Raw genomic sequence first — 21,891 nt, 5'->3', positions numbered from 1 at the left:
GTAGGAGTCAGATGACCCCCTGGCTGTCTTGATGGCTCAAAGCTCATCCTTCATCTCCTTGACCTTTTCCTTGACCTCCTCGACCTTCTCCTTGACGGCGTCAACGACGCCCTCCTTCTCCGGCTCCTTGCCAAACGTAGTTGTCTCTCCCACTCTCGCCTTGGCGCTCTCCAGCGCCACAGCCAACCGGCTCGACGCGCTTGCCAATGCCTCTCCGGCGGCCTCGTATGCGCTCTCCACGCTCGCAACAGCGCCCTCGCCCGTCGACGTGGGAGTGGCGCCGTATATGGCGTCGGAGATTTGGGCTTGGGCGGCAGATGCCACAGCCTGGAGGCTGGCCTGTGCCTGCTCCGCAAACCCAGGCGGCGTGCCGTATACCGCCTCGGACGCGCGGGCCGACGCAGAGCTAAAGGCAGAGCTCGCGACCTCGGATGCTTCCTCGAAGGCGCCCTTGGGGGTTCCGTAGACTTGGACGCTAGCGGCTTCGACAGCTGCATTGAGTTGAGCATTGGCAGCCTCCAGGATGGACTCGAGCGAGGCAGGCGGGGTAAAGGCGGCAGCTACGGCGGACGACGCTGAGTCGTAGGCCTCGGATGCGTAGGACGAAGCTGCAGACCCGGCCTCGGATGCATAAGACGAAGCTGCAGACCCGGCCTCAGACGCATAGGACGAAGCTGCGGACCCAGCAGCAGGAAGACCAGTCGCGTAGGCAGATTGAAGTCGCGAGAGGACACTCTCCGTAAATGATGGCTCCTTGCCAACAACCAGCTCAGAGACGAGGTCGTGGACTGCCGCGTACTGCTGTGCGGCAATTTCCGTGGCCTGAGCCGCGTGAACATAGACGGACGAGTACCATGGCGTGGGTTGACCATAGACTTGCACCGAAACGGCGGAGAGGGCAGACGAATACTTGCTCTTTGCAGCAGACAGGGAGTCATCGTACGCCTGCGTTGCGGCAGACAGGGAGGCTTCGTACGCAGGGTTTGGCGTGCCATAGACGGCAGTCGAGGCGGCGTCGACAAACTCCGAGTAACGCGCGTGAGCGAGGCCAATGCCTTCATAGTAGCGCCGCTGTGCCTCTGCAATGTACTGTTGGGAGACAGGGGTTGGTGTCGCGCCGACGGCGTTCTTTGCGTTGGCGTACTGCTGAGAGGCAAAACTAAGACCTTCATTCAGGCGAGAAGAGGCAATGGCGGAGATGGACTGCAGAGCATCTGCAACGGAACCGCTTTCCGAGTCATCAAGCTCATCTTCAAAGACAACTTGTTTGATTTCTGGAACAGCTTCAGCAGCCACACCACCCCATACCTTCTTGACGGATTCGGTAGCCTGCTCAAGCGGCTCCTGAGCAGCCTCTCCGTGGACGACCTGGCTGGCTTTGGAGGCCACAGACTCGTATGCTGGCGTCTCCGAACCAACGACGGCCTCGCTGACCTTGGTTGCAACAGACTCGTAGGCGGGCGTCTCCGAGCCCAAGACGGCCTCGCTGACCTTGGATGCGACTGATTCATGAGCAGGTGTCTCTGTCCCAATGATAATCTCGCTCGCACTTGAGATGAGTGCATCGACATCAGCCTCTGCTTCTTCGCTGACTTCGTCCTTTTTGACGGCGGCGGCGGAAAGCACAGTCTGTGCTCCATCGGCAGCCTTTTCGTAGGCTTGAGAGACTTGGGAGCTGGCCGCAGAAGAGACGCTCTCAACAGTACCCTGAGAACCGTAGACGGCCTCGGAGGCTTTGTTTGCCGCGCTTTCGGCGACAGGATATACAGATTCGCTAACGTGGGCCTTGGCCTCGTCGACTTGCTGCTTGGCGGCAGCAGTCGCGCTTTCGGCGCTCTGAGACGCCTGCGCGATAATGGACTCGGACGTCTCATGGGAAGCACCAAGAACAGCTTCGCTGGCGTCGTTGATTACCTCTTGAGCTGCCTCCTTGGCTTTGCGGACGGCCGCAATAGCAGAAGCTGGAATGACCTTGGAGCCAAAGTCTTCCGAAGTGTCCCGGGTGTACAGCTTGTACTTGGACACCTCCCTGAGTCGGACGAGCTCTTTGGCGGCCTGCTCAGCGAGATCCATGGCTTGTCCTTCGACATCTTCGCCTGCTTGCTTGGCAGCAACCAGTCCCTTGTGCTCCGAAGCGACGTCGACAACTTGGTTGCGCCATTTGTCAAAAGTCTTTTTCAGAGCGTTGTATTTTGCCCAATCGTTGAAGGTAACGCCCTCTATCGCCGTCCAACGTAAGCCGATCTCTTGCAGGCCGAGGTCGCGAATACTGTCAACCACCTCGAGAGTAGAGTCGGCAGCGGCCTTGACAAGGGATTGCGTCTCATTGTCGTACTTTTGCTTCCATGACCTCACAGCTTGAGCCTTTTCTTTGACGGCTTGGCCAGAGGAGCGAATGACGGAGAGGACCTTTTCTTGAGCGTCTTCAATATCCTCCTCCGTGGCCTGTTCGGGTAGCTTCTCGACAACGCTGTTGATCTTGGACTTGATGTTGACGAGCTTGGACGAAACCGTCTCTTCGAGCTGCACAATCAGGGCTTGGCCTACACCGCGAGCCTGGCTCTGAATCTGGTGATCCGTAATCTCTTTGACGCGCTCCGAGAGATCTTCCGATCCCTTGTTGGCGGCCTTTGTGAACTTTTCTTGCCAAGTCCTGAGGTCACTCTCGACCTTTTCGCGCACGTCGACCTCGCTCTCCTTGGCGGGTGCGGCAGAGCTGCTGCTAGGCGTAGCGGATGCGGAGGGAGTCGCCGTGGCAGCGACGGAAGACGAAGACGAAAGGCTCGAGGCAGCAGACGACGCCGAGGAAGCAGTATCAACGGCCTCGACAGCTGCTTCCAACTTCTTGCTATCCTTGTACCGGCCGAGCCTCTCACTGATTCTCATCAACTGCGGCTCGACATTGTCGCCGTAGAGGATGCGAATCTGGGGCCAGACTTGTCGAAGCAAAACGGACCAAGCAGAGGAGACGCCCCAGCGCGCATAGGGATAGCCAACATCTACAGTGTAGTAGCGACCTTGCTCGTAGGCGTTTTGCGCGTGTGGGAGCACCACTTGGTAGGCGGGAAGGACCTTGTTCTTAAAAGCGTCCTCGGCCGCGTACGTTGCCTGGTTGTAGTATGGAAAGATGACGCTGGACAATTGCTCAACGTGGGGCGCAAGACTGGCGTCGTATTGAGCCTTGATCTTTTCCTGCGCTACGTCCATTTGTGGCTTGACAGTCCTCTCCCACTCGGTCTGCGCATATTCCTGGGCGTGTGCCACACGAGGAGCACCGTATACATCATATGTGCGCTTGGCAAAATCCGCCGAGGGCGTGTAAACTTGGGCGTTGAAGCGATCGACGTATGGCTGGGCCTTTTCGGCGTAGGGTGCGAGGTAGGTGTCGTAGTACGGTGTGACGTAAGGCTCGAGGTGGGCGTAGGTATGCAGGTATGGCTTGCAGACTCGAGGCGACGAGTCGTCAAGGTCTTGCAGAGACCTAGGACAGCGAAAGAGGGTGGTAACGAGGGTGTACCATAATGTCAAACTTGCGGGCGGTTATTCAAAATTCCGAGGCGGTTGGTGGGCAGGCGCTTACCGAAGAGCATTGCTAAACAGCCAGGCGGTCCAGCTCTTGCGACGTGAATTGGAGCGCTGGGAGCGCTGGAGTTTTCCATTCATTGTGGAATCAATGTTGCCGTTTGCCTCGGAGGGAGGTTGTGGCGCTTTCGCTTGGCCGTCAGGCGGCACAACCATGGTGGGCGTGAAGTAGTTGTGGAGGCGCGTGCGATCGACGCCGTCCGTGCTGCCGTGGATGTTTTGACGACGGGTCGGAGGAGGGGACGTCGGGATTGGCGATGGAGGAGAGGTAGAGGAGAAGCTGGAGAAACGGGATTGGAGAGAAGAGGGCAGGTTTTGTTGGTGGTTGTAGGTTGCGGTCGTGCAGGCGGGCAGGGAATCAAGCTCCTGCAGTCCAGGTCAAGGTCAAGTCCTGGTTGCCGTCAATGTCAGCCCAGGTTCAGGTCTGGTCAGGGCCAAGACACTCACGTCATCGGACATGGAGTTATCAGATGCAGATGTTGGAAGAACTGAACGCCTTGTGTTAGTATTGTCGTCGCATGCATGTATGTAATTATGTACCTGGCATCGAGTTGATTCCTCTGTCGTACAGTAGTAGCTACGAAGAGCGAGTCAGTCTCTCAACGGCCACAACTGGCCCGCTCACGCTGGCGCTGGACCCTTCTTCTCAATCTGATCTAATCGGTTCCCCTCACGTGACCGCCGTCCTTCTTCTGCGCCCGCCGCCAGCCAGCGTCACTCCATCGGTTCATCCCACTACTCGACTGACTACTCGAAACCTTCACTGTCCGTCCGCGCGAAAGCCTCCCTTTGTTTACCGCCCGCTTCCCACCATCAACACCCTCCCTCTCAACCATTTTGGCCTCTTCGCTGCTCGCACTTCTCTCCTTCGCCACCCCGCTGGACATGTTTCCCTGAACCTCGACAAACACTGGCATTGAGCCGACCATCGCCCGTTTGCTCCCGCTAGCCGACCATCTGTCGTCCTGCCGCTCCGTCCTACATCTTCGCCATGGCCTCCGCACATCCTTCGCTGGCTTCAAGGAGGCCCACCATACCCGACATCATGAACGACCCCGATTACGACCCCGGTTCCGCTTCCTCGGATAAAGCCGCCGACGAACCAGATACCTGCAGAATATGTAGAGGAGAAGGAACGAGAGAAGAACCCTTGTTCTACCCTTGCAAATGCAGCGGTAGCATCAAGTTTGTCCACCAAGACTGCCTGATGGAGTGGCTGTCGCACTCGCAAAAGAAACATTGCGAGTTGTGCAAGACGCCCTTTCGGTTTACAAAGCTCTACCACCCTCAGATGCCCACCCAGCTCCCGACGGGCGTATTTTTGCGCAGAGCAGTCATACACGTTTTGCGACACCTGATGACTTGGGCTCGGGGCTTGCTGGTCGGATCCGTATGGCTACTCTGGCTGCCGTGGTGCATGCGCGTCATCTGGAGGGCCTTGTTCTGGTGCGGCGACGGGGGATTCGCAGGAGACTTGCACCTCGTTGCCAATATTCACAGGCAGCGCGCTTCGTTGGATAGCGGGTCGACGAGTGTGAACGCCTCTGCCTCCAATTCCAGTGCGGTTCCCGCGCTGCCCGCCATTCTCTCTCCCGTTTCGCAGACTCTCAACATGAGCGCCGGCGAACCCACCGCATATACCCTTTTCAAGAAGTTTCTTTTTGGCTTCGGCCCCCTTCATTCCGAGCTGCTAAACATGTCTTTAACTAATGCTACCGAGAACGCGACCGCCATTATGATCACCCACCGGCAATCCTCCCTCCTCTCCAATGTCTCCTTTTTCAAGTCTCTTACTTCTCGTCCCTCCGTAAACCGGCTCATCTTGGACATTATAGAAGGACAAATCATCACCGTCGTGGTTGTCATTGCATTCATCTTGATTTTCCTGATTCGGGAATGGGTTGTGCAACAACAGCCCGTCATGAACTTGGCCGACATTCAGCCACAGGTCAACCTTCCGGCTCCGGTTGAAATTTTGCACGTAGATGAGCCTGATGAGCCGGACCAAGGAGAGGCTCGGAACGACATTGATCAAGAAGAAGACGGGCCACAGGATGATGCGCTGGAAGAAGACGATCAAAATCCGTTTAGAGACGATTTTGCCGCCGAATCTTCCGACGATGACGAAGGGCCATGGCCGTCGGCGCCTCCTGTCGTCCGAGACAATCTGTATCGCATCCCCGATGCCCAGATCCGGGATGCCATTGCGCGGCGCAAATTCGAAAAGGCGCACGACTTGATAAACGAAATGGACCCTCTTGCTCAAAGAGTCATGGGAGCAGAGTTGGGTATGTGGATCCATCACATGAGCGAGTCTATCCAGGAAATCTCCCAAGATGCGGAAGAAAGGGAAAGATTGGCGGATGAAGTCTCGGAATGGTTGGATGGTGTGGGATACCTCCCAATCGACCACTACTCTGGTCTGGCCAAGTCCTCCAGCACCGAACGGCTCGACGAGGTGGCGACGTCTGAAGGTTCCTCCAGCAAGCAACGACCAAATATGCCTGGACGTGGCAAGTCGCTTTTGGCAGCGCAGATTCGTCGGGAGTTGGAGGAAGGGGCGAGGACAGTTTCATCGGTACCAGCCGGTCCTTTGGAGCCAAGCGCCGAAAACCACAGCGAGAATAGCGATGGGAGTTGGCAACAGGTTTTCAAGTCAGAGGACAACGAAACGGCGATACCGAACGACCAGCACATGTCGGGAGCGTCTGGCCCAATCTCTCCTGAATCCAGTGGTCCATCGGAGCGCCTCGCGGATGTTGAACTGCCACAACCTGAAGAGCAAGTAGAAGCACCCAGTGTAATGGCGGACGAAAACGTCTCTGCGGAAAGCTCCCCTACAATAGCTCCAGGAAATGATCTCCAACCGCCTTCGACCGCGCCTGCACAGCCCGCTCCTGCAGCTGCAAAGGAAACATTCTGTGAACGAGTCTACGATTGGCTGTGGGGAGACATCCCTCCTGCCATTGGCGAGGATGTGATTCAAGCCGGCAACGACGAGCACGTTGTCCAAAACATTGCTGATGAGGACCCCTTTGTCCAGCGCAATGCGGGCATTGAGGATGAGCTGGATGGTCCACCTCAAGATGCGCAGGTTGCGGCAGCCGCGGCGCAAGCTGGCATCGATATCAATGCCGAGCAAGATGCCATTGAGGATGCCGAAGACTTGGAGGGTATCATGGAGCTGATTGGCATGCAGGGACCGCTCGTTGGTCTCTTCCAAAATGCTCTTTTCAGCGCTGTCCTCATCTCTGCAACCGTCGCTATAGCAGTCTGGGTTCCCTACCTTTGGGGCAAGGTCGTCTTGCTCTCTCTTGGTCGGCCTGTATGGTTGTTCCTCAAGGTCCCGCTGCGCTTGCTGTCGGCAGCGGCAGACTTGATTGTAGACTCGGGTCTATTCCTGGGTTCTGCTTTTGTCTACTGGTCTATTGCGCTCCTGCGATTAGTCTTGCCAATTATGAGTGCATCCGACACGGTCGACGCTGCCGCATCATCAACCCGCACAATCGCCGAATCAGCAATCGAACGTATTTCAAAGGTCTTTCTTGTCGCAAGTACCAGCATGAACTCGGATTATCTCCACCTGTCGGCCAACTCCCACGCCGCCTTGCGCTCTCTGCAACGGGAATTGTCTGGCTGGATGTCGTTCTCCTGGGATTTGTGCGCTTACATCTATGACAAAACGTCTTCAATTGAGCCGTCATCAATCATGCCAACGGTCAACCACATTACAAGTCTCTGCACGACCGCTTGCGTCACGGCCTTGGTTAATGTCCGGGCAGCACTTCCGACCATTTCAACCACCAAAGGGCTCTCGGTGACGCTGGACCTTGGCAATAGCACAGCAGTCCCAGTTGACCCCGCATTCGAATATTGGACTGCCTGGGACCGGGTCATTGCTATCGTCGCTGGCTATGTCTTCTTCGCCTTTGCTGGAGCTCTGTACCTGAAAAGAGGCACGCCATTCACCAGCTCCCAAAACGGGAGAAGGGTCGAAGGAATCATTTCGGATGTCTTGCAGCAGGCTGGTGGGGTTCTCAAAGTGATTCTCATCATCAGCATTGAAATGCTTGCCTTTCCGCTCTACTGTGGCGTCCTCCTTGACGTTGCGCTCCTTCCACTTTTCGAAGACACCACCGTGGCCAGCCGGCTTGCGTACGCCCATAGTTCCCCTTGGACCGCTGGATTCGTTCATTGGTTCGTCGGAACATGCTACATGTTCCACTTTGCCCTCTTCGTCTCAATGTGCCGCAAAATCATGCGCACTGGCGTCCTGTACTTCATCCGGGATCCGGATGACCCAACCTTCCATCCTGTTCGGGACGTGCTCGAGCGCAGTGTGACTGGGCAGCTCCGAAAGATTGCTTTTAGCGCCTTTGTCTACGGTGCGTTGGTTATCTGCTGCTTGGGAGGCGTCGTTTGGACCCTTCACTACGGCTTTGACGGAGTTTTGCCAATCCACTGGGCAACCAATGACCCATCCATGGAGTTTCCCCTCGACCTGCTCTTCTTCAACTTTCTGACGCCACTGCTTGTAAAGTTTCTCAAGCCCAGCGACGCTCTGCACGAAATGTACAGCTGGTGGTTCAAAAAGTGCGCTCGAGCGCTGCGCCTCTCCGATTTTCTCTTTGGCGAAAAGAATCTGGATGAGCGCGGCCACCATGTCAGGCGCACCTGGTCTGCCTGGTTCAAGAGGAAGCAGGGCGACGCCGAGAAGCCCGTCATTGGAGAAGACCGCCGCCTCCTCGCCGACGATCGCAACACCGAAGTTTACTTCATGTTTGACGGTAAATACGTGCGCGCCCCGGCATCTGATCAAGTCCGCATCCGCCGCGGCCAGTCAGTCTTTGTCGAAGTCGACGTTTTTGACAACCGCGTGGACGGCGGAAACGACAACGACGGTGGTCTTCACGACAAGAATTCGTCTTTTACAACAACAGTTTACATACCCCCTTGGTTCCGCATCCGGATTTGCCTGTTTGTGTTGGCCATTTGGCTCTTTGCTGCACTCACTGGCGTCGGTGTTACAGTGATTCCCCTGCTCTTTGGCCGCCGCCTCTTTGCTGCGGTTCTCCCCGCCGGCACGCGGACCAACGACATTTATGCATTCGCGACGGGCATTTACATATTCGGCGGCATAGCCTACGGTCTCTGCCATCTTCAACCTCTGCTTGCATCGATAAAGTCCTCTCTGCGCCATCCCTTTACGACAACCTACACCACCATCTCAATCCTCTGCCACTTCGCCGTGCAAGCCGCGTCCATTGCATACGTCTACGGCGCTCTCATCATCCTGCTCCCCGCGCTCTTCGCCCTCTTTCTCGAATTCTACATCCTCATCCCCCTGCACGCGTACCTCGGCCCCGGCGAGACGCACGTGGTCCACGTCATCCAGGACTGGTCGCTGGGCTTCCTCTACGCGCGCATCGCCGGCCGCTTCCTTCTCTGGAACCACAACTCGCTCTTGTCGCGCGCCCTGCGCGCCGTCGTGCGCAACGGCTACGCGCACCCGGATGCGCGCCTCGCAACGCGCGCCTTTGTCCTCCCCGTCGCCGTCTTCTTCGCCGCCACGCTGCTCCTGCCGCTGGGCCTCGCGCGCGTCACGCACGCCGCGCTCTTTGGCGCCTCTTCTGCGTCAACATCGTCCAGCCCCCTCTCCGCAAGGGCGGCAGCCGGCGACGCTGCTGCCAAAGCCGCTGCTTCCCCCGCCGACTCGTCGGTCCCCTTCGTCACCGCGGTCTACCCCATGTGCCTGGCGGTCGCGGCTGTGGCGTGGGGGCTCTGGGCGCTGACGCGCGCGACGGAGCGCTGGCGCGCCCGCATCAAGGACGAAGTCTACCTGATTGGCGAGCGGCTGCACAATCTGGGCGAGCGGCGCGCGCCGCCGCTGGCTGCTGGTGTCGAGGCGTTGGCGTTGAGGGGGGATGTGAATGAGGTGGCGAGGTAGTGATGGAGTAAGAATAGTGTTTGTGGGTATGGGAAAGGAGATGATGGTGTTATTGGTATTAAGAAGAGAGAGGTGGTGGCTTCGTGGCTTACCTACACACACGTAGTAGGTCTGTAGAGATTGCAACAATCAAACTACTCATTTCAACGCATCATCGTTCCGTCCAAAGTTGGCTTTCCTTAACTGCTACCTACCTGGCAAATCTCGGGGACTTGAGGATTGTTTAGTCTCAAGAGCACTGCGCCCATTTCCTTCTCGTCTTACTGCCCCGTCGCAGACCGCCAGATTGCTAAGTTGGATTCTCCCCTCCATGTTTATATTTCCAACACTCCAGTCTACCTTCAAGGACGCTGGCGCGTGCCGCATGGGTACGTCTTGGTGGCGTGCTTGTCAAGGGGAGGTGGTGCCGTTGACGGTGTTACATGAGTGGTGCCTGATCTGCCTCCTGCCACGCTATAACCATGAGTTCGATCCGCGTCAGGTCCGATTTCTTTTTCTTTTTCTTTCTTCTTTTTCGGCTTCATGTTGAAGCGAAAATGTGGTGAATGGCGGGGTCTCTGCACCTTTTTCTTGCGTCGCCTTGACGACCAAGCCGGCAAGGCATGCCCGCGGCTTTACGACGATGCCGGCATTTCCAGATTTGAGCATGCAACCGCTTCTACTACGAGTACAGCACAACCAAGCGATGTGTCCCCTAAAAAACCCGAAGTTTTACACGTGAAGATGGGGCAACGGACGCGCCGATGCTTGTTCGTCGATGAGCTGGCTGTACTCGACCCTCAGACCATCGTCGCGACGACCCTAACACAGCAGGGGTTGTGCCATGGTGCGAAGCACACTCCATGCGTCTCTGGCGCGCTGGCGATGTCAACGGCAACAGCTCTGGGGAGGACTTTGACTGCTCACGCTTTGAATTACTCGGCTTGGAGCTTGTAGTCCATTGCCCCTGCCTGGTAAACAGGGCCAGCAAAATTGCCGTCGACTGAGAGGTGGGGAGCTGCACGAATGCACATACAATGTGGAGGAGAGAGGCGCCGCTCGACGTGCAAAGATACATGTCCCGCAAACGCCATGGCATGCAACGGCTTGAATGTGTTTCCGCTTTTGCGCCGCCAACACAACACAATAAGTCTTGAGGTTGACGAGGTGCGACGTCAGGGAGGATTCGTTGTCCCTGTCCCGTGAAAACCCCTTGGTCAAATGAAAAGAGTGACTGGAGAGGGCACAAAAAGTCGCAGAAAATGTGGTTGGCGACTATGGAGATTCAAAAGGCTTTGATAGCGGACGAAGCCCGAGGCTTCGCACGTCGTCTCTGGACAGCAGCTCCAGGCACGGTCACCGTCAACGAAGTTATCATCCTCGAGGCGGCCCTGATGGTGATCATCGACAGCAACGTTCCCACAGATCGAGAGGTGCAGTCTACCGCCAGAATGCATCCCGTGACGTACCGGAGGGCACTCGCAGCACAGTGGGTGACGGAAGAAATTGCTAATCCGAGAATCTCTGCAGCCAAGTTAAAACACGTAGAGACGTGGACTTCTCAAGCGCTTCATGCCTTCGGCATAGAGAGAAATTTGCTCTTGATGAGTAGTCACAGGGAGCATTCAAGCGCTCGCGTCTGAAGGTACGACGACGTGAAGCTAAGCCTAGGTTGAATTTCGTTCTTCACCTACTGTGGCAGAGGTCCAAAAATTCCTGCCCCAACGACCCTGGTACGGCCGTGGCTTGAATCGTATCACAATTTGGTTCAGGCTTCAAAAGCAAGAAGAACGGAACCGTGGACCACGACAAGATGTAGACCTCGTGGCTGGCAGGAACGCATTGCGCTAATCCGGCCTGCGCAAAGCCCTCCAAAATTGCCTACGCCTTCAAGAGGATTCCACCGTTCCCCGAGCACTGGGTTTGCCGAGCTTGTCATAGATACTGGACGGAGTACGAAGGATCCGCCCGGAATTCTCCACCAAGTTTGACACCTCCAAATTTAGCAGCGACCCCAACCTAAGGTGCTCCTCAAAGGGTGGTAATAGAGACACAAGGCGTCACTCAAAAAGAACGGAAAAGTCGAAATCCAGCGTGTGTTGAGCCTGCCAGAGTCGCACACGGCTTCAAGAAGATTCTTCTGTTTTCCGAGGACTGGGTCTGCCAGGCTTGCCATCAACACTGAACAGAGTACGACGAGGTCTGCCCGAAGTCCTCTACCAAGTTCGACGCGTTCAAATCCGGCAACAGACGTGATGAGCCTTGCTCAGCGATTGGGTGCCGCAGAGACTCCCAGCATCGCCGCATCTATCACGTCACGGGAGAGGTGGTGCCATGGTGCGTACCTCATCACAGGAGACTGTGGCGCGCAGACAGGGGCGAAGGCCCGGGAAATCTCACACTCGAGCTCCCACAAGACAGGCCTGATTTCTATTCTTTACCGCTTTGCAACAGAGTACGAGACAACCGCAGAGAGCATCCAGTGACTGGCATTAAACTTTGGTGGTGTGAGCGCCACTACCAACAGCTCACGAAGGGCAAGGACTTCGGGCCAGAAATGCACAGAAAGGCCAAAGCAGAAGAGATTGCAAACAGGGTGTGCGCCTCCCGGGTATGTCCAAAGCCCTGGTTCCAAAGAGGCATACATCCTGTCACCGGACAGAAAGAAGGGTTTTGCGCCATGCACCTCCACCACATCAAAGCAGGCTGGGAGGATCCCATCGATCTGTGACGAGCGCTTTCATTCGATTTTCCCTGATCTCGTTCCGCGATCAGCATTCTTCGATCTGGAGCTTGGCCATATTGCCTCCATAGTTTCTCTCAATCGTCAGTGTGTACGCGCATCAAGATCCTCGAAGTCACGCGTAACTTCTTCAGCCATTGCTCCGATACTTCCCTTACTTTGCTCACGAGGACTCCATGATCGACAACATACAACACCATATCGCGATTTCCTAGTTCTCTGATTCCTGGCCTTCCTTTCGACAGCGCATGGTATAGAGACACAACAACGCATGCGTACTAGTCTCACGATTCATGAGCATTTCTTTCAGATCGCTGCGCATCAATGATCTTCTTCACATTGCTGTAAGCTCAGCTCATTTCTATCTTCGGCGGTGCTATGGCCTAGAATAAGATCTGCGAGATAAGAGGCTTACTGCTGCATCATAGCTGTACTTTTCAGGGCGATTCCAACCTGTCACTGGACAGAAGGAGTGGTTTTGTGCCATGCAACTCGACCGGATTAAGGCAGTTTGGACCAACCCAATCGACTTTTGGGCTCGAAGGACGGTTCGAGGAGTCATCGTGCCGCAGCGGAAGAGGGACATTGGCTTTGTGAAATGCGTCTCAACCGGATGGAGTCAGACGGCTGCATATTCACCGCCGCAATGGAGGTGACAAAAAAGAAACGAATGGAGCGATTGGGAAAGGGTCCAGTCAGGAGTGGATCGCAAAAGTCTGTCGGTAGCTTACCATTGGAGTTTAGTTGGGGCTCGAAGTTTGAAGGGGTCGTGTGGTGAATCGGACAACAGTTTGCGCCAACGACAGTGGAGAGCGCAGTGAGGGCATGCGTGTACTTGAGAAGGCTAAAGTTGAAAGTGTTCATCTCAATAGGTAGGCGCACGGGGAGCATTCAAGCTCCCCGTACATACTTGGACATGGAAAGCGGTAGATTCACTCGTTAAATACGGAATGATGGAGGGATGATGGTAGGGAGGGAATCATCGAGGCTTGTATGGCTGGAAGACAGGAAGTACTCAGGCTGAAGGAGAGTGGTCGTAAGGAGCAGACAAGTAATAGTTAACATCATCATCGTTCCATAGTCTACTGTGGTTCCCCTTATCAACATTTGTACTGATGCCACGCGATGCTTCGGCCCAGTGTATCCGCGATCAGGGCATAAGAGGTATCCATCATCTCTAAAGTTTGTGAAAGAGAGGATCCTGGAGCGGGAGGATGGACGATCGAGTAGCAATCGGAACCCCGTTCCGCCAGGCAAGCGCGATGTGCTGATCTAGTCTCACGACTTGCAGGTCATGAAGGTGAAGGATCAGGGGGATCCATCATGTTGAAGGCATGGGGATCGTGAGCATCTGCCTAATATCTAGCGGTGCATCAAAGCAGTTCAAAGTTCTTAGTAGAGTTTCGGGGCATCTCCTTTTATGCATGCATACTTGAAGATCACGCGTGCATGTGTCATAGGGATGGAGCAAGGAGGTTGAGGTCGATGATCGACTATGAGATTTCGTGTCTGAAGCTATCTTGGAGCATTACATCATCGAAAAACTGCCTCATTTTTGTAGAGCATCATGCGAATCCTCAAATCCCTTCAGTCAATGGCATTGGAAAATCCGAGTCCTCGCCCTCTTGTTGTGTCAACAGTAGTGGACGATTTGCCTAATTGGAAACCACCTTGTTGGTAAACCAGGAGCTGTTGGAGTAGAATTTGCCACAATGAACACAGCCAGTGTGGTCATAACGTCCTCCAGGAAGATACATCAAGACGACCTTAGAACAAAGACAGCACTGGAATTGTGAAGGAGGCGGCACTTCGTTCGTCATTTTTTGCTTCCAATCGGCAGCCTCGGACTTTTCGCAGCATCCGGGACAGTAAATCGACTCTAAACCTGTGGGAATTTCCATAAAGAAAAGTTTGTTGCATTTGGGACATCCATGCTGTCGCGCGATCCTCATTTTGTTATAGTCATTGAGCATCGCGCGGGAAAGATCCTTTCCAAATTGACCGACTGCGTCCATCATCTCATCCATGCCGTTTAATGCCATGATTTCATTGATCTTGGTCTTGACGATATCGATGACCACGCCGCGCATACCCTTGTCGCTTGGAATGGTAGTCTTGTAAACGGCATTGACGGCGAGCGGGAAGTCGAGACCATCCAGTGTAGCAGCCTGATCGACGACGTTCCGAAAGCGCTGCATGGCCAGGTTTTTCATGCCTTGAACTCGGTACATCTCACCGGCCGCATAAACGTTAGTGTGGAAGATCAAGAGACCCTTGGCATCAGTGTCGATATCGGTGTATTTGTGATGATAGAAGTATTCAAAAAGAGCCTTCAAAATTGCCGGGTCATCGGACTCAAGATTGACAATGCCACTCTTGGCCTCCTGCATCACAGTTTCAGCCACAGCATCAGCAGTTGCTATGTGAGCACGACATACCTGAAAATTTGGGCTGAAAGCTTTTCTGAAGAAATCACTCTGCGAACAAACCATGCTTCTGTGGAGGTTGTAGACAGTTCCATCAGAGCAACGGACCTGGAAGTCGGAGAACAGACCAGAGACTAGTAGGCTGGAGAAACGTCAGCAACAGACCCAGATGGATGTATTATGTGTCACTCACTCGCCCACGACACTTTCGAGTGAAGGCGGTTCGTCGGTCTCCATCATGGTGAAGTGGAAAGAAAGGGCTGTTGCGTTGGTAGGTTGTAGGAAAGCCAGCGGCGTAATGACGGAGCAGCAGACGATGGACACGCCAAGCCCGACGTCGAATTCTACTCAGATACTCCGTTGGATACAGCTGGGAGCCTCAATGCATGTTCTGTGCCAGGGCTTGGAGAGCAGTCCGATGTACTCAAAGGCGAAAGCTCCAAGTGCAGCGGCGGGCAGCTGGGGAGCACTCGAGAGAATGAAGAGCCCGGAACTCAGGTGAGATTTATGCCGACCGGCAAGACGTCGATGAAGTTGTCAGAGCTGGATTGATGGATGGCGGCGAGCCTCCGTGGGAGATGGAACAACGTGAGGTGAGAAAGAGGCGGAGGAAGTGCCTCGCAGGCGATGCCAGACGATGCCGCTGAAAGCAGCACGATCGGTGAGGTGGGCTCGCAGCGGTGCGGCGATGGATGATGATGCGATGCTGAAGGGAGAAAGCGAGAGAGAAAGCGAGGTGTCGGGTCAGTCGTTGGAGAAGGCCGGCGAGATGTGGTTTTGTGCTCGAAGCCCACGTGCCCGAAATGGAAGGAGGCCGGGTGCGCCTTCCGCGTCCGCCAGGTATCAGCGCGTCAACGCACAACGCTCTCCTGCTCAGCACTGATTGTGTAGCGTGGATGAGAGACGCTCAATTTCGGAGACTGAAAGTTATGAAAAAGCTCAGAAATATTTCAGATCCAGCTGACAAACTCCAGACTCCAGGCCCCCAAAGATCCAACATCACGACCACGATCTTTCCGCGGAACCTCTTCGTCTCCCTGCTCCCAATCTTTGTTATCATCTCATGGTAGCTCTGACCACTACGCGCTACTCGAAAGCCGGAAATCGCTGTAGCACATTCCACGCCTCCTGCTCCTCAGCCATCAAAACCTCCCTGTGCCTCTCACTCCGCACCTTGACGTCACACTCAAAGCGGCGCGGCCTGATGTTGAAGCCCTCGGTATAGGCCATGATATCGTAGCTCTGGCCCTCCCTTGGCAGTATATTGAAGCCCCACAGCACCTTCGCCACGGCGATGAACAGCGTATTCAGCGCCAGCTCAGCACCCGGACACACACGGCGGCCCCATCCAAAACTCGCATGCCCATAAGCCGTCGATGGGTGTCGTTTCCCCAGCTCAGCCCGCATCTTCGGGTCATCCGCGCGCCGCAGCTCCATGGTCTCCGGGAGGAAGCGCGTCGGGTCGAAGCGCTGAGGATCTGGATAATACGTGGCGTTGCTGTTGATGGCCCAGAGGTTGCCGATCACGGGCGTCCCGCGCGGGATATGCCAGGGGCCAAAGGACGTTGGTGCCGTGCTGGCGTGCGGTATGCCTCCGAGGACTGATACAGGACGCCAGCGGAGTACTTCGTGGATGAGGGCGCGGGTGTAAGGCAGGGCTGGATAGTCGGCAAAAGTTGGAGAGCGCGAGGGGCCTACAACGGCGTCAAGTTCTGCTTGCGCGGTGCGCTGGACGGACGGATGTGTGACAAGGGCGAGGAGAAAGCTGCATAGCGTGCTTGCGGTTGTGTCGGTGCCAGCGCCAAATAGGGCCGCCGGTATCATGGCAAAGGCGGCCGGAGAGATGGGGAGATCAGGCTGTGAATCGCGAAGTTCGATAATGTGTCTGGACAGACTAGGAGAGACATCCTTTTGGGCGAGCTCTTTTGCAACAGTCTCTAGAAGCTGCACGTTGGCTTCAATAAAGCGTTTGCCATTTTCTTTGATCTCGCGTTTCCAGGGGGCGAGAAAATCCGGCATGTACTTGAGGATGGGAAAGGTTTCTGCAAAGTATTTCCCAGGTACGTTCAAGGAGCCAACGTACTTCATGAGAGCGACTTTTACTCGGACAACGTTGGCATCGAGACTGTCGATGCGGTGCCCGTATGCGATGCAGAATGTGCTACTAGCGACGAACCATTCGAAGAGTTTCTCCCAGTCTTCTGGTCGACGCAGCAGATTGCCACACAATCGACTCGCCTCGGCCGTCTGCCCTGTTTTGTAAGAGTCCAGAGCCTTCGAAGTCAGCGCTTGATGAAGCAATTTGCGCCGCAGGACCAGCCGTTTGTTGTAGGGCGATACTATCAAACCCGCGTCATTCCAGAATATCTCGGAAAGCACCACCATCCGCGGGCGTGTCGAAAAGATTGCGCTGCGCTTCTCAAGTAGCTCTGAGGCAATCTCAGCGTCGTTGACGACGAGCTGCGGTTGGCGACCGATCCAGATGGTAAAGATTGGGCCGTACTTGTGCGACCACTCTTCGAACTGGATCCATGGTCGTGAACGTTGGATTTGGTGTTTGTTTCCTATGAATGGGAGAGGAGTTGGCCCTGGGGGCAACCGTCGCCAGATGAGGAAGTCGTGGAGCACAACTAGCAAGGGAGTAACGAGAATTACGAAGAGGGAATAGACAAAGTAGGAAGGATTAACACCTGAAACTTCCACGAGAGGCATCATAGAGACATGCGACGCGAGTCAAATGTCAGAATGGGGAATCTTCTGGGGAGAAAACGATTCAATTGGACAGCTTGATGGCTCTGGAGACAGCCGCAATGGCATCACTTCCCGTTAAGGAAAACGAGAGCGTTGCGAGAGGTGATTGATTCCAATGGCTACTCACTTCGGTCGTGATGCCCCGACTGAGCATGTGGCTTTCATGTCTTCGGCGCAGTTGTTCACGACCGGAGGCCAGATGTGGGGTTGAGATGTCGTTGAGATCGGAACGCTGTGGTCCGCCGCGAGCAAGGATGTCATGTGGGGTAAACCCTGCCTCCACCTCCACACTTACCCCAGATTCTAACCAACGTCAAGAAGTTAGCCATGGTGGGGAAAAGCCTCGCAAAGAGGAGGCAAGCTGCAATGGAGATCCCCCATTTTGCTTACACCAGCATTGGTCAGCGCTGAGGTCGGCTGCTGCCGGCAACAGACTGTCGGCACTCCCGTCTCGAGTCCCTGCTCGGGATCGGTCTGCAGGTCATCAGCCTTAGCAAGGCGGACAGAGAGAGAAATAGGTACCCGCGTCCCTTTTGTTGATAACGCGTCGCAGTCTTCTATCCATCTCTCTTTCTTCTGTAATCAGTCAGCATGGCTCCTCAACCCACTGGCATCAAGATCATCATCATTGGCGCTGGCTTTGCCGGGCTCACGGCGGCAATTGAAGGCATCCGCAAAGGTCACGAAGTCTTGCTGCTCGAAGCATTCGAAGAGCTCAAACCACTTGGCGACATTATCAGTTTTGGTCACAATGCAGGACGCATTTTCAAGCGCTGGCCCGGAGTCGAGGAACAGTTGGATCCCATCTGTCAAAATGTCGACCGCCTGACTCTCTACAAATGGGACGGCGATTTGCTCTTCGACCAACTCTGGGACGAAGAAGTCGAGTTTGAGAAGAACAATGGCAAAAAATTCAACGGCCACCGCGCGGAGATCCACAAAATTGTTTGGGATCACGCAAAGAGTGTGGGAGTGGAAATCAAGACAGGGATGAAGGTCGAGGAATACTTCGAGAATGATCGCGAAGCTGGAGTCATCTGCAACGGACAGCGTTTTACTGCGGATGTTGTTCTGGCGGCCGATGGCGTTCGTTCGACGGCAAGGCTTGCAGTGCTCGGATACGAGGACAAGCCAAAGTCTTCTGGATACGCCGTTTGGAGGACCTGGTTCAGCTCTGATGAGCTCGCCAAGAACCCGCTCACTGCACCATTGGTTGTCAATGGCGACACTCATACCGGATTCCTTGGCCCTGACATTCATTTCCTCGCAGCGTCCACCAAGGGCGGCAAGGAAATGAGTTGGGTCTGTACTCACATTGTAAGACATTGCCCTGACTTTGTCAATAGCCTTCTGACAGTGACGCAGGACGAGGCCGACATTGAGGAAAGTTGGTCGACGCCAGGCAAAATCGAAGATGTTCTGAGGGTACTCGATGGCTGGTCACCAGTCGTCCATGCACTGGTGAAAGCAACGCCTCCGGATCGCCTTGTCGACTGGAAGCTTGTGTACCGAGACGCATTGCCAAAATGGGTGTCCCCGAGACGAAGAATTGCCTTGATGGGTAAGTAAAATTCCCAACACTTTCCCGTGTGATTATTAACGGCAAAAGGCGACTCTGCACACCCTTTCCTCCCAACCAGCATCCAAGGAGCAAGTCAGGCAATGGAAGATGGCGTCACTGTTGCCATTTGCCTCGAACTCGCTGGAAAGGACAACGTCCAGGAGGCACTGCTTGCGTATGAGCGTATACGCTACAGCCGTGTTAAAGCAGCGCAGCAAACGGGCTTCACAACTCGCGACAAGTGGCACAAGGCAGACTTTGACGCCATCAAGGCTAATCCGGAGGCCATCAAGCTGCCTCGAGAAGGATGGCTGCTCTGTTTTGATGCGGAGCCCCATGCGTACGAAGTGTATCCAGAGACTGTGGCTTCGATACGGAGGGAATCGAAGGAGGTCAAAGCATCGTTGTAGCTTCGCTGTGATAGGTAGTCGAGAGTACGTAGAGATTCATGTCGAGCGACCAAATTGGACTTGTTGATGCGTTTCGACCTCCGGTTGGTTTCCAATGCTTGACATCACGACCGTTTCGATGAGCATTCCGTTGGTCAGCAGTGTGTGAGTCTGCGAAAAGTCAGTATAAGCTTTGCAAGCTCCAGGTGTCGTTGCTTTGCGAACCGTCAATCGAGAGACGGGGTTTGGTCGGCTCCCAGGTCACCTGCACGCTTCGTTCCGCATTGCCCAATCGGGTCAAATGCGTTTCGCGCAAACGCCATTTAGCCATTATTCAGTCGACCACGGTTGTTGCCGAAGAGCCTGCGGCCGTGAGTCAATCTGGCAAAGTGTTGGGTGCACCTTGAATGTGGGTAGCTCATCCATGTCGAGCGAGTTAAGCTTCCCCACATTTTGTGCTGCTCCATGTTTGGCAAGGGTCTCCGCACTTTGGGCTTTGGTGCGCCACCAAAGCTCTGTTGTGCGGAAATGATGAGCATGCTGCAGCTTGTCTACGGTAAGGAGACACTTCAAGTGCCGTAGGCGGGGACAGTCATTGAAAACAAAAGCCTTTCGCTCGGTGCGAATGTAGCCTCCACAGAACAGCAAACTCCAGAAGTCAGCCAATATGCCGTTCGGAATACTCGAAGATCACAAAATGGAGGTGGTGCCGGGGACGGGTATGTCGTCGCCCGCCTGCTGGAAGGGTGGCGCTGACTGGTCGTGACAGCGGCGTTGAGAGATCAGGGAGATTTGCCTGCCGAACTTCAGGACATTCCAGCCGAGCGATTGAAGCATGGAACTGGAAAACATTCTCACATCCTCCTTATCCCTCAGCCCTCAGATTCGCCGAACGATCCGTTGAACGTAAGTCGTGTCGGCCCTCTGGAACGGTTGTGGGCTGACCAGGCGTGAAGTGGCCTCTTTGGAAAAAGGACACCATTCTCCTCATCGTTGGCTTTGCTTCGGCTGTCGTCGGAGCTTACGGTCCCATGCTTGGTCCAGGATTCGTGCCGATATCGAAAGAGTTAGGTGTGTCCGTCAGTACGCTCTCGAAGGCGACGGCGTGGGTCATCTTGACTCTGGGACTTTGCGTCTTCTTGATAAATCCGTTCGCCAAACTCTTTGGCAAGAGGCCAATGTACCTGCTCACCATCGTCTTGCTTGTCGTGGTGTCCATCTGGGGCGCGGAAGCGCAGACCTACAGATCGTTCCTGGGAAGTCGGATTATCGGAGGAATAGGTATGGCAGCCAACAGCTGCTCAGAGGCGTTGCTGACAATCCGGAACAGGCATGGCTCCGTACGAGGTCCTTGTTCAAGCAACCATAGGAGACATGTACTTTGTCCACGAGCGCGCAACCCGAATCGCCGTGTGGAACCTCTTTCTGACTTGCGGAATCTGCGGGGCCTCCTTCGTCAGTGGATACATTATCGATGACCTTGGATACCATTGGACTTTCGGCGTTTGTGGAATCCTCTTCGGAGCCTCGCTCATTGGAATTGTCTTTTTCGTTCCAGAAACTTCCTACAACAGGCCGAAGGTCAACTGGAGCTCCGTTGTCCGGGATGGCAAGTACAATAGTGACGAAGAGGTCGCCATGAAGAAAGGTAATCTGCCAGAGCACACCGAGGAACTGTCGGTCGAACATCCAGGAGCAAATGAACCAAAGTGGTCTTATTGGCGCTCGATCATGCCGTGGACCGGGCAGAGGTATTCCAGGGCACCGATATGGAAAGTCTTCGCGCGACCATTCGTCATGTTCTGCTATCCCTCTGTCATCTGGGGTTTCCTCATCTACGGTACTACTCTTACCTGGATCGTGGTCTTCTCCGTCGTCAACGGCGTACTGTTCGTGGCGCCGCCATACAACTTTTCAGTCTCCGAGGTTGGACTTACTGGGCTTTCTCCCTTCATACTTGTGCTCATTGCCGAAGTCATCTCCGGGCCCTTGAATGACTGGATCTGTTTGAAATTGGCACACCGGAACCACGGAGTTTACGAGCCGGAATTTCGCCTCGTCCTAATGGTCGTCGTGGTCATCATCGGCTGTGTTGGATTTTACGGATTTGGACTGAGCTTTCACAATCAAACCCACTGGTCTGGTCCTGTCTTGACGTACGGTATCGCCAATGCTACTCTTGCGTTTGCGGGAGTATGCGTTTTCGGGTACATTCTGGACTCTTTTCCCAACCTGGCTGAGGAAGCTTTCGTCGCTATCAATGCTCGCAACCTTCTTACGTTTGGGCTTACGTTCTTCGTGAATGACTGGATAGCGAGCAAGGGCGTTCTGTCCGTTTTTAATGTCCTTGGGACGTGTTTTTTGGCGGTGACTTTGTTAACGGTGCCCTTGTGGATCTGGGGGAAGAGAAATCGCAGTTGGATTGCAAGGAATAAGTTCCTGCAGGACTTTATGACGGACTAATCATATTCCTGTTCATTTTCTTTGAAGGTAGTTCGGATGGGAAGGTCGGA

General features: G+C 54.8%; 6 protein-coding genes across 6 annotated transcripts; 3 read left to right on the top strand and 3 right to left on the bottom strand.

Annotated features, from left to right (window-relative positions):
• Nucleotides 1-36: 36 nt before the first annotated feature.
• Nucleotides 37-3,663, bottom strand: BKA78DRAFT_256621 (uncharacterized protein; the record flags this gene model as incomplete). The annotated part of the gene is made up of 2 exons (XM_066885104.1): nt 37-3,529; nt 3,581-3,663. 2 exons carry the CDS (start codon nt 3,661-3,663, stop codon nt 37-39), a joined length of 3,576 nt encoding a protein of 1,191 aa, XP_066740257.1.
• A 537-nt stretch (nt 3,664-4,200) lies between these two features.
• On the top strand, nt 4,201-9,682 carry BKA78DRAFT_322952 (uncharacterized protein). Its single transcript, XM_066889160.1, has one exon. It carries the CDS (start codon nt 4,574-4,576, stop codon nt 9,527-9,529), a length of 4,956 nt encoding a protein of 1,651 aa, XP_066740256.1. The 5' UTR covers nt 4,201-4,573; the 3' UTR covers nt 9,530-9,682.
• Nucleotides 9,683-13,906: 4,224 nt separating this feature from the next.
• On the bottom strand, nt 13,907-14,917 carry BKA78DRAFT_298670 (uncharacterized protein; the record flags this gene model as incomplete). The annotated part of the gene is made up of 3 exons (XM_066886947.1): nt 13,907-14,635; nt 14,690-14,819; nt 14,871-14,917. The coding sequence occupies 3 exons, from the start codon at nt 14,915-14,917 to the stop codon at nt 13,907-13,909; spliced, it is 906 nt and encodes a 301-aa protein (XP_066740255.1).
• An 846-nt stretch (nt 14,918-15,763) lies between these two features.
• BKA78DRAFT_298669 (cytochrome P450) lies at nt 15,764-17,389 on the bottom strand (the record flags this gene model as incomplete). Its single annotated transcript, XM_066886946.1, has 1 exon — nt 15,764-17,389. One exon carries the CDS (start codon nt 17,387-17,389, stop codon nt 15,764-15,766), a length of 1,626 nt encoding a protein of 541 aa, XP_066740254.1.
• Nucleotides 17,390-18,019: 630 nt separating this feature from the next.
• Nucleotides 18,020-19,399, top strand: BKA78DRAFT_256800 (salicylate hydroxylase; the record flags this gene model as incomplete). The annotated part of the gene is made up of 3 exons (XM_066885125.1): nt 18,020-18,745; nt 18,794-18,989; nt 19,038-19,399. The coding sequence occupies 3 exons, from the start codon at nt 18,020-18,022 to the stop codon at nt 19,397-19,399; spliced, it is 1,284 nt and encodes a 427-aa protein (XP_066740253.1).
• Nucleotides 19,400-20,045: 646 nt separating this feature from the next.
• BKA78DRAFT_256488 (major facilitator superfamily domain-containing protein) lies at nt 20,046-21,841 on the top strand (the record flags this gene model as incomplete). The annotated part of the gene is made up of 4 exons (XM_066885092.1): nt 20,046-20,097; nt 20,148-20,284; nt 20,335-20,659; nt 20,709-21,841. The coding sequence occupies 4 exons, from the start codon at nt 20,046-20,048 to the stop codon at nt 21,839-21,841; spliced, it is 1,647 nt and encodes a 548-aa protein (XP_066740252.1).
• Between the last annotated feature and the right edge of the window lie 50 nt (nt 21,842-21,891).

The sequence above is a fragment of the Phyllosticta capitalensis genome (assembly GCF_038381095.1).
Source record: "Phyllosticta capitalensis strain CBS 128856 chromosome Unknown BKA78scaffold_10, whole genome shotgun sequence".
NCBI lineage: Eukaryota > Fungi > Ascomycota > Dothideomycetes > Botryosphaeriales > Phyllostictaceae > Phyllosticta > Phyllosticta capitalensis.
The sequence above is the reverse complement of the archived record's forward strand: the minus strand, read 5'-3'. Positions and strand labels throughout refer to the sequence as shown.